The following is a 12,182-nucleotide window of genomic DNA, read 5'->3' as shown; positions in this document are numbered from 1 at the left end:
AAACATATGAATGCCAATTACAAAGAATTAAATAATGGAACTAGAAGGTACTTAGAATTTGCAAAAGTGATAAGTGCGGTTAAGAAAGATATGAAGACTATTCTAATTTCCTTTTGATTCCTCCATCGGACAATCATTAAAAACTGGAAGAGCAAGACTTTTTTATTGCAGTAAAATTTACTAGTGCAGTATTTGAGATTATTTTAAACTACTATGTTTAAATTCGCTTGCTTTTTCTATCCTGCAGCTTGCTGAAGACAGCTGTAGGACTGAATAGGAACTTATAATTAATCCACATCCGAGCTGCTCTACTAATGATAAGCTTTTTGGAGAATGTCAGTCGGAGCTACCAAATTTAGATAACAATCAGTTAGCATTGCTCCAAATTACAGTAGCCTTCGGTACAAATGAAGAGTAGAAGCTTTACAACTATAATATATATATATATATATATATCAGAAATGGGACCTGGCCTCTTTTTTCTTCCCTCCACAACTAAGTTGAGATTCATAACAGTTTTTAGGTGACAGGTATGATAAATGAAGCAAGTTAAGGACGGAAGTATGCTAAATCCATGTGAATTGTTCTAGGCTAAGGATACAGATTGTAAATGAGGACATAATTGCTCACTGGGGAACAAGACCTATAGAACCGTGCTGAAGAATGACACAAGCTAATGTTACACGACACCCGATGTACATCGATAAGGCTGTAAATGTTACCTGGCCATCCTTATACCTGTCGGCAGTGTGAGATCCACATACCAATCTACATTATCCATCATGACTGCACTAATAAACACCACTGGGACTGAGAAACAGACCTATTTCTGAGTCCCCAGCAACACTCAAGAAAATGGCAGAGAGGAATAAAGGAGGTGCACTGTAAAATGTACAATTTTTAGCCCTTTTGAGGTTTCCATCCTTTTAAGTGTTACAAAATGGAATTAAGATAAATATTACTGAGATTTTTCACTTTTGATTTAAACGATATACCGGTATCTACCACATTGAAGGCGCATAATATGTATATATTTTTTTGTGAAAATATAGTTAATTAAAGAATAGAAACAGACATTTGCTGGTTGCGTAAATATCCGTCCATTTTCCTTTGAATCATCAAAATAAACTCAGGTGCAATAATGGTATCCAGGATTCATGTTTAAAAAAAAAAAACAGTTTTATGAAGACCAAGATACCATCAAAACAAGTCTTAGATAAAGCTCTGCAGACATTCTTGGTTATTAAAAAAATATCTTAAACTTTGAATATACTCCAGAGAACCATTAAGTCCATCATAAAACATAGAAAGAATATGGTACAAGCTCAGCAAACATTTTCCACCCAACAGGGAAAACAATTAAGAGCAATTTTGCAAAAGGATCACAAATTACAGATTCAAAATTTGCAAAGAGGTGTTACAGACTGTAGCGGGATCACAGCTAAACCGTGAAGTGTGGTAGTGTATTTGATTATATTCCCCATGTATTCGTGATTACTTGTGTGTCTTACCTGCTCCCCGTTCGGGAGACCGCGTACGAATTTAGTCCGTTCGTCTCTCAAATGGGGACCACCCCAATACCCGATTTAGAATGTTTGTTTAGAATGTTTACACCTCGCTAACGCAAGAGAAGCCTCGGTGGGTGCTGACCCATTAGTTAGATGAACGCCATCCAGGGGGAGCATTCGCTGATTGCTTCCTACCTCGTTCAGCTCCCGAACGAGGACCTCTCCAGCTCCCCTTGGAGTGTTTACACCAATCAATTAGAACGTTGGCAACTTGCAACATAAGTGTGAAACCGCAAGGGAAGTAATTAATGAGTGCTTCCCTGGGTGGCCGCATTTCAAATAGACGCACACCGGCCAGGGGGAGCATTTGTGTCCCAAAAAGAGACGCTTCCCTTGCTTGGTTTCACCCAGAGACGAACAGAGGCGGTTCCTACCGGTTACCGTTCTGGGGGTCCCTGAAATTGGTGGGGACACTCTGTGGGGACAATGGCGGTTTGGCGGGCTTTCTGTGCCTGGGAACCTTTCCTGCTCTGGGACTCCCAGGCAAAGAAAATCCTGGGTAGAAGACCCCTCTGCCACGGGAAGTGGGAAACACTGTATTTTTATAATTCTTTATTTTTTCAGTGCATGTGAAATATCGTTTGCAGGGTATAAAATGACATTAATAGGCAATGCGAGAAAGCAGTTTGCGTATACAAAGCATATGGATAAAGATGCACCATTTTTGTGGTTCAGGCAATAGGTAAAAGGTTCTGACCTGAGTCAGACCTTGCATAAAAACAACAATATTAAACGTTTGGTTTGCATGTCTGACAGGGTGCTTGTTGTGATGATATAGTGTGCTAGCATGTGCAAAATCAGGCATAAATACTGCTTTTGCTTAGGCTATTGTTATTATTATTATTATTATTGACGGAGTTACGTGTCTGTCTAGGGAGTGCTCTTCGGGTACCCTTTTGCATGTTAGGGACGGCACCCTTCAACCTGTGCTTCTCTTGATGCCGAGCCTGCAATGTAGCCGGGTGGAAGTGAACTGTAGCTGAGGTTGTCTGAGCTGAATCCGATTGGGGGTAGGCAGTTTGGTGGCTGCTAAGTATGGTCATGTAGCTTGATGTGGGTTTAAGTATATGGGTGTGCGTGGTAGTGTGTGCCTCCGTCTTTTAATCAGCCTCGCTTGTCGGGCCTGGGCTAAAGATGATAGTGTTGTTGCTTCGAGGGGAGCTTGGGCCGGTTGCGGGGCCCCTAACCAAGGGGGCTGCGGGAGGGGGGGGAGTTGCGGTGGGTGTAGAGCCCTACTCCTGCATCCCTATCTCACGGAGCGTTGCCCCTCCATTCAAAGCCTCGTAGGGAGGGTCAGTATATCCCTAGCTCTGCACATGGGGGGTATGTAGGTTGCGGTAGCCTTGTCTAGCCAGCTGGAGAACAGAAACCAAAGAAAACTGTTTAAACTTAGGTCAAACTGTGTGTTATGAGTACAGTCCCTTGTTGCCTGCTGCTCGTTGCGGTCCGAGCTTAGTCATGTCCCGGTGCTCGTGGTCGGGCAGTTTCGTGGGGTGAAGGGAACTACTGTGGTCGGGTCCCAAGTGGATGTTCCTCTCCGATCTCTTGACACCTCGCCAAGGGCAGACAGTCCCAGTGCCCGCAGCAGTGTAGGTGCTTCTTCGGCCGCGGTGATCACGTGGCTAGATCCGTTGTGGGTTGTGAGGGCTCGTGGAGTGGTCCAGTGGTATGTAACTCCTGCGGTTCTCAGTTGGCTCGTAGTTGGGTGGAGCGTTTTGCGCCATTGCAGGGTGGACCTCGACAGGTCTTGGTAGAAGGACAGGTCAGTATCCTCAAATGTGTATGGTGTTTGGTTTCGTATAGCTGAGAGGAGTGCTTTATTGTCTTGAGCCAGGGCGCAGCGAACTATGATATCACTCACGGCACTTGCTGAGGCCCTAGGTGATTTTGGTAGGCGGAACATGCCATCAAAAGCGAGCTTTTTGGCATGTGTTGGCGGTAATAGGGAGGCTGTTAGTCATCGCAGGTAGTGGGGCATTTCGTCCATGGTGACGGACTCGGGTACCCCTCTTATCTTCAGGTTATTACGCCTGGAACGGTCCTCCAGCGTAGCAAGTTGCGTGGAAAATGCTTGCTGGGTTTTGTGGACGTTTTGCAGGGAGCCTTGTACAGTTATCATTTCCCGCCTCATATCTATGATGTCCTCTTCTGTGGCTCTCACCCTGTCTGTAACCACTTGTAAGTAAGCCTGGATGACTGCTATGTCAGTTGCTAGCTTCTGGCGGAATTCGGTGAAGAGATTTTTAATATCATGCTTGGTGGCCAGAGCTGATATATCAGGTAAGGCTGCAGCTGTGTGTTCTGGTGTTTGTGGCAGGGTTTGTGCTTGAGGGTAGTCAGGTGTTTGGGTCTGCTAGGGCCTGCTGGTTGGCTGGGGCCGCCATTTTGGGAAGGGTTTGGCGCTGTAATAGGGCCCCTATGTCTTGGGATTCGCTTGAGGTACCTGAGAGAGGTTTCTGTGAGTGTCTTCCCATGGTTGAGGGCTGATCTGCAGGTAAGTGGATGACTGTGCTCCAGTTGTGCTGGAGGGAGATGTGCCCCAGGAAATCCTCCAGGCGTGTAGCATGATGGTAGGCCGCAGGCTTCTTCCGTCGCCGGTTCTGTCCGTAACCAGCAAAGAACGGCATGTGCCGATACTGGGAGACACCGGGATGTAGATGCTGGTGTGTGATATGGTGGATGGACAGTTTATCCGAGGATATCCGTCGGAATGAGCAGAGCACCGTCGGAGCTCGCGAAAATGGTGTCCGCTCCGTTCCGCGGTTAAGCCCCGCCCCCGGAAACACTGTATTTTGGTTACAGGAACAGGGGACAAAGGTACTAGGGTTCCGGTTCCAATATATGACCCCTGGGAGGGGGAGGACCTTTGGAGGGCACAGTGTCATTTACCTGTGTTCCACCCCTTGCACAGGGAGAGTATAAAGCAGAGGGTGGCCAATAAAGATTGTTGTTGTACCCCTGGAACTGCGTATCGTCCAGTTACTGGAGTGGAAATGGGTCTCTTCATTTATGCCTAGCGGAGGTAACCAGTCGGGTTACCCAGGGTCCGCTACACAGACTTACCCCAAAAGACTCATGGTTGTAACTGTAACCATAGACTTAAAACAGCTAAGCTTATTCCAGTTATCAACAGACACAAAATATATCGCTCTTCTTCTAACTACCATTCCTTATGAAGGCATTGCTGGCCAAATAAAAAAAATATATACATAACTTCGACATTAGGTAAAGGTGAAACCTGCTTTTGAAAATCTGATTTCAGAATCTTCCCCATCAATACGACGTTGGTTCAGTCTTTGCTGCTAAAACAATCTCCTGTTTTCTGGGAAACGTTTTCAAAACTTCAGAAATTTGCTTTTATTGGAAAACAAGGGTTAGTAAGCCTGGGGACTGATGTTGGTCAGTGAGACCTGGTTCACATCTGCAGTTCCAATTAATAAGCAAATGTGTTGAGTGAGGTTGAGATCACTGTTGAGTCACTGGTAAAATCTGTAAGGCCCTCACTTTAACCAAACTAATACCACAAAGAAGGAAACATGGAATCATCTGCAATGTTCTTAAATGTTGTAGCACCTAGCCTTCAAACACAGCCCCAAACCACCATTACACCTACAGCAAAGTTTACAGTTGGCACTATGAAGTCAGGCAGAGAGTATTCCTCTGGTATACACCAAGTCTAGAATACTCACCATAGATTTTCTGAATTCCTTGTAAATCATCCTGGGGAAGCTTAAAGTTATGCGTATCCATATATTGGTAGAAAGGGGCCATTATGGCACTAGGGTCATTGGAGTGCTCCAGCCCTAAGGCATGACCAAGCTCATGGACAGCAACAAGAAATAGATCATTACCTAGACAGAGAATAAAGTATAGATTGTAAGTACATGGGAAATTGAAATCACCTGCACAGAATTACATTGCATTACTTTCTATGGCCTACAATATGGTCTTAATAAAATAACATATTGCATTTTTACATAGTTACATAGCTGAAAAGAGACTTGCGTCCATCAAGTTCAGCCTTCCTCACTTATGTTTTTGCTGTTGATCCAAAAGAAGGCAAAAAACCCCAGTTTGAAGCACTTCCAATTTTGCAACAAACTAGGAAAAACATTCCTTCTTGACCCCAAAATAGCAGTCAGATGTCTCCTTGGATCAAGCAGCTATTACCCCACCTATTAGAAATTATATCCCTGTATATTATGTTTTTTAATATATATATTCTTTATTTAGTCCACAGTCAGAAATAGGGTAGATGTAACATAATGCAAAAAAAGATCTACATAAGTATATAAGTAATGCACAATATCAATAAAAGGTTGATTTGTCTGATTTGTGTTTTTGTTATATTATAGTAAACATCGCCTGTGACAAAACAGAGCGAATCTCAAATACAATAGATTTGTGAGAATTCAACAGCGTAAAGGAAAAGGAAAAGTAGATGCAACAGAACGATATACCGCAGAATGTTAGGAGAGACAGCACCCTGGAATAGATTAAAATGTAGGAGAGTGTGCGACTGGAGCTTAGGGTGGGAGGGGGGCATTGAATCAAAGCTTTCCTATGGGGATTTTGAAGACACTGATGTCCTTATGAAAAGTGTTGTTTCACGAAGCTAAACTCCATTAGAATCCGGGAAGCGTTGTCACTACAGATTGCCTTGACCTTGCAATGTAAACATTGAGGTTTCTCCTTATTGTAGGGTTAAGGGGACAATGAGATGAAGTGGCAGGGGTCTCTTGTGTCTCTTTAACCCCTTAAGGACACACCACGTGTGTGACACGTCATGATTCCCTTTTATTCCAGAAGTTTGGTCCTTAAGGGGTTAAAGATGGCCATCTCCAAAGCAAGGGGAAGCTTGGATGGTATTACTTACATGTATAAATTACAAAATAATATCTACAGAGTCTTTAATTCAGGTTATCTGTTAATAATGACAAAAAATGACAGGTTTCCTTTAAGTAGGTTAAAAGCACTATGGAAAACCATCCTTTTAATAACTCTATATTTTAACTCAAATACAGACTAGGCACAACTTTGGTGGCTTATAATAGCTAAAGTTTTCTACTGTAGAACTTGTCAGCCGCTCCCATATAAATCTATTATGTGCATACACTTATTTTATGCCATTGTTCTACCTATTACTACATTTGTTAGAAGAGGCTTAACACTAAGTCATTAATCATATTGTTCAAACCCACTGAAAATGTGGATACAAAAATCAGTACAAAAATCAGTACAAATGAATGTGCCCTTACTGCAAGAATTCCTTTTACGAATCAAGTTGATGCGTGCAGCAATGAAGCTAAGTTTCTACACTGCCTAAACCAGCTGAAATGTTAATCTGAATAATTGGTTCATGATTAGATTTGTACTTCTGGATCTCCAAAACTAGAAAAACAGACTATTTGGCTGTCCACCTTCTGATGCCAGATAAACTCAACTGACCGTTAAACAAACCATATATAATTTTAAAAAGGAGTCTTCCTTGTTATAATTATATGTTTGCTATTGTTTTATGTTTTAGTTTTCTAGTGTTTTTTTTTTGCATGCTTTTATGCTTAAAGGGACACTGTAGGCACCCAGACCACTTCAGCTCATTGAAGTAGTCTGGGTGCAATGTCCCATGTTCCTTAACCCTGCAATAGTAATTATTGAAGTTTTGAGAAACTGCAATAATTACTATACAGTATTAATCCCACCTATTGTGGCTGTCTACCAGACAGCCACTAGAGGGCTTCCTGGTTTGAAACGAACCTTTGGTGTTATCTGACACTTGATGTCCTCATGCTCTGCATGAGGAACTCCAGCGTCAGATTTTTTCCCCATGGGAAAGAATTAAATAATGCTTTCCTATGGGGAAATCCTAATGCGAGCGCGGCCATTGGACATCGATGCTGTATTCAGGTAAGTCACTGAATGAGGTTTTAACCCCTTCAGCGCAGCAAGAGGGTGGGTGCGAGGGAGGCACTGTAGGATTCTATAGTGCCAGGAAAATGGCTTTATTTTCCTGGCACTATAGAATCCCTTTAACCATGTCTCTTATCTGACATGGAGATAACCAAATTAAAGGGACATACTTTACTTGAAAATAGATTTTTAGACCAGCAAGCAGACACTTTTAAACAAATATACAAACCAAAATAAGGCAGTATGAGAAGTATGTGATAAATGTCATATTGCATTATTGGCATGCCTATCAGCTATGGGAGTTTCTTCAGCTCCCCACCTTTTAAGTACCCATCTCAGTTTTAGACCAGTCTACTAATGACATAAACAGGTCATCGTTGAGCAGCAGCAGGAGAGAGATAAATCAAACACCAGAGCCTGGTCTGCATGATCACACTGATCAGACTTTCTCTCTTCTCCCCATTTGGCATGGTAAAGAGATCTTCCATCTGCACATGTGTAAATCTGTCAGACATGTTCAATGCAATTTTCCAGCATTCCTAAGGATAGCACACTAATTGGTTGGCTCAGTGTCCTCCCTGGAGTGTGTGTGTAAAGTATAAGAAGAAGCAGATAAATACAGGTGGTCTTCACTTAACGACCTACCTGTTTTATGACGGCTCGCACTTACGACCAGCTCTCTAGTGTGTGGATTCAAGGGATTCCCCACGTTAGAGAGCTGGTCTATGTTTGGGGAATTTTCCCCAAAGATAGATTTCAGCAATTCCCTGCAGTAGTGAGCTAATTCACGGGATTCCCTGCGCTAGTAAGCTAATCTAAGTTCAAGGGAAGTTTCCCCGAACATAGATCCGCAGGGTTTCCTGCGCTAGTGAGCTAATCTATGTTCAGGGAAGTTTTCCTGAAAGTAGACCTGCTCTCTTGCGCATGCTTGGCAGCACATCCTCAATACCGAGCAATTTGTTTTACGACCGTGAGGACAGCCTGAATGAAGAATAAAAAAATAGAATTAATTATATTTGCCTGCTTTTTTCAGCCAGCATATTGAGGCAACTGTCTCCTCCAAAGCTAAAGCTTTTGATTGAGACAGTTGTCTCAAAATGATGCATGTCCCTTTGTTTTTTTCACAACCTAAACAATCTCTCTCTCCTCACTGCTTACAATGTTATATTAACAAATAAATCCTTTTGCTATTAGAAAAGAGAATGTCACCTTGATGTCATATTGAATGTTTTACTTTCAATTCTCATGTAGTGTATTTCCTGCCTGACATTCTGAATAAAAACATGTTTTTTTGTTCTTTAAAAAAAAAAAGGGCCTCCCATCCCTCTGATTGGCTTACCATCGTGGTTTGAGTTCCCTAGCGTCCATGGCTCATCGGAATCAAAATGAGTATCACCTCCTATACCAGGTCCAGGAAAATAGGCATGTGCTAAAAAACCACCTTCTCCGTCAAACGGAGAACTGTCTCCATGAAAACCAGAGGCAAAAAATATCATAATGTCAGCCTCTTTCCGTTCATTTTTAATCTCATGGTACGGGACCTCTTCGAATGTCAGTGGAGTGACTTTCTGCCATACGTCAAAAGCTTGTCGAATAGCTCGACGGGTGTCCAGCTCTCCGACCTTGGGAGTATAGTTGTGTATGCTGAAATAAAGAAAATAGACGCTAGTACCATAATCACTGTACACATATCATAAAACAAAGCTAGAAACTGTTATGGAAAACAAGCCAAGTTAAACAAAGGAATCTTATTGTCTGTGCAAACTAGTTAAACAATTGGAAATATCCTAATTGGAAATACAGTATTTGGCCTAGGAAAGGGTTTTATGTTTTTTTTTTAATTTTTTTTTTTTTTTTTATTGAAAAAAAAAAAAGAATATTGAAAGATATAATTAATATGTATGTGAACAAGTTGTTGATCCAAGGAGAAATCTGATTGCCATTATGGTATTCAGGAACACTACAGTGTCAGGAATACAAATGTGTATTACTGACACTACAGTGTTAAAACTAATTTTAGGTGGCCAGACTCCCCTTGCCCCCATTAAATAAGTAAAAAAAACTCTTCTTCATTCCAGCGCTACGCGCGTCTGCCGCCGCTGGCTCTGCCTCAGATCCGCCTCCTTGGCTGAGATCATAAAATTTGATGATCTCAACCAATCCGATGCTTTTGCGTAGAAACGTATTGGGAGGCTATCGCGTATGCATGGTAAAGTGCCACGCTGTGCCATTCAGGATTTCCCTTTATTTAACAGAAAAATATGTTTACATGAATTATTTATAGCCACATATAATAATGGTTTTAATGGTGACGGTAAACAGAACAACAGAAGCAGCATATTTTCAGACATATTATAAATCAGGGCGACAAGCCCGTAATCAGTAACACAAAATACTAACAATTAAACATAGATAACATAGGTTTTGGAAAAGGAAATTCAGACGCTCCAGGGTGATCTTCTGTCACACGCATCTGATCCATTTTGAGGTTTATCCAGTGCATGTCAATTCTTGCGGTAGGTTGGTATGACCTTGTTTGTTTTACTGTGAGTATTTTAGGTTCAAGGATTTGCATTGTCTTCGTTGATAGAGTATATGAAAGGGGTGTCCTTTATGTAGGGTTAAAAAAGAGGGGAAGTATCGACAGTAGTGAGGGAGAAAGATGAGGTGTGGGGTAAAGCTCTCAAGTTCCCGATCCACCTGTTTCCTTGTATCCTTCCCAGGGAGCCCATGTTTTCTGGAATACGGTGAGAGCGTTTCTATTGTGTGTTGTGGGTTTGTCTATTAGGAAGTTGTCTCTCATTTTTTGTCTTACTACCTCCAATGAGCAAGTTTCCTTTTCTAACCAGCCTTGGCTCTCCGGACCATTAATGTAATAAAACGATGCGTTTTTTTTTGTTTTTTTTTAAATTCTTTATTTTGGTCACTCAGCATGTGAAAAAGCATCAATACAATATGTGGGCTATCACCCTTAAAGTTCACATACAATAATAATAGTGTTGTTAATGGCTGGAACATGGTGCCACGCTGAGTGAGTTAATTTTTTTTCTTTGTGTGTTAGAAACATGGTAGTCAACGACATAACATTGCAAACATAGCAAACGTATTGCCCCCTGGGCATAAGTATAAGGTATATTCAGAAGTTGGGCTGTCAAGTGTTAGCTTAAGTGCTCCAGGTAGTGGGTGTGGCCCCCTCCGGGGATTCACATTAGTAGGTAAACTGAAGCATCTTGGTTGGGGGGAGGGGGGAATACCGGAGCCAGCGTTATAATGAAATTCTCTGTCTAATATCCGCGCTTAGTGCGGGCCCTTGTGTGTGGCTCAGCTAGAAAAGAGGGAGTCTATAAATGGGAACAGTGGCCCATTCTAGCTGGGTACGGCAGGGTAAAAATACAAAATTGTGAGAACATAAACAGCGTGCTATCATAGTTATCATTAAGCAAAATAACGAATATAACGTAGTAAGTATAGTCATTGAGTGTGGCGGCGGGATCAATGGCATCCTACGGGATGGAGAATCGTCCTTTCTGTGTAACTCCCTCAGGTTGTGTTGCCTGCTGGTGTGGTGCGCCGGGACGATCTGGGTACAAATTCCGGTACTGTGGTGGGGTCTAGCCGGGTCAGGGTGGTCGTTGTTACGTTTTGCAGGGCGGTCAGGCCCAGCCGGGCCAAGTGGGTGTCAAGTTCCTGCGGATTCTTTGCCCGGTATGCAGTCCCTTGGAAGGTGAAAGTGCACCCCAGCGGTACTGGATATTGTTGGTTCTCAGGTGTTGTAGGTTCGGTTGAAACGATTTGCGCCAACTTAGTGTGCTCCTTGTAAGGTCAGGAAACAATGTTAACTGAGAGTTCTCAAATAATAGAGGGATTTTCCCCCTGGTTGCAGCCAAGACTGCGGTCTTGTCTTGGTGGGTTTGATATTTCAGAATGAGGTCAGCTGTGGCGGTTGGCGGTGCGTTTGCCGGTTTGGGAAGGCGGAACAGGCCGTCTATCTTCACAGTTTTAGCTTGTTTAGGCTGCAATAGCGTTGCCAAAAGGTGCCTTATGAAGTGTGGGAGGTCAGCAAGCCCAATGTCATCGGGCACCCCTCTGAGCTTTAGGTTGGTTCTCCGTCTGTGTTCCTCCAAGGCTTCCACTTTTTCTGCTGTGTCGAGTTGTTGTTTGCGGAGGTCTGACAGGCTCAGTTCCAGAGTAGCTAGTTGTGCCTCTTGGGCGTTTGCGGTGGTCTCTAGAGAGGTAAGCCTTGTGTTGGCCTTTTCCATAGCCTCTTTAAAGGTTACCCGGTCGGCAGCTAAGTCCTGCCTGAGTTCTGTGAACAGTTTGGTGAACAGGGCTGCGGTGACCGGTTCCCCTGCTGGGGGTGTTTTGGTTGTGTGTCCGGTGGACTGGGCTGCCACTGCACCTGCTCCCAAAATCCTCTGAGGAGTCGGAGTACTCAGCTTCCCCCAGCGCCATTTTCTCCCACGCGGCCTTCTGCGAGTTCCGCAGGAGTTCGCCAATATCATGGCTGAAAGGAGGTTTGTCTGGCCTCGATTTTTTTGTTTTTCTTGCCCATCTGTACTTCTCCTACCCGTGGGCTACATTTGGGAGAGGTAGGTGACCGATCTCCGCCGGTAAATTGGGTATTTTGCCTGCGTTGGTACGGAGCTGTGTACAATGCGTCTTTGCTAGTCTGCAGCTAGCTCCGCCCCCAAAACGATGCGTTTA

At 43.2% G+C, this 12,182-nt stretch overlaps 1 protein-coding gene across 1 annotated transcript in view; it reads right to left on the bottom strand.

Moving 5' to 3' along the window:
• The window catches only part of MMP24 (matrix metallopeptidase 24), a 212,935-nt gene that overhangs the window by 32,145 nt on the left and 168,608 nt on the right, over positions 1-12,182 (bottom strand). The window contains exons 4-5 of the mRNA XM_063455799.1: positions 8,818-9,122; positions 5,258-5,419 (exon numbers count right to left, since the gene is read on the bottom strand). Of these exons, the coding sequence (XP_063311869.1) occupies positions 5,258-5,419; positions 8,818-9,122 (467 nt within the window). The remainder of the gene's footprint in view (positions 1-5,257; positions 5,420-8,817; positions 9,123-12,182) is intronic.

Source organism: Pelobates fuscus, chromosome 5, assembly GCF_036172605.1.
Source record: "Pelobates fuscus isolate aPelFus1 chromosome 5, aPelFus1.pri, whole genome shotgun sequence".
Lineage (NCBI taxonomy): Eukaryota > Metazoa > Chordata > Amphibia > Anura > Pelobatidae > Pelobates > Pelobates fuscus.
The sequence above is the reverse complement of the archived record's forward strand: the minus strand, read 5'-3'. Positions and strand labels throughout refer to the sequence as shown.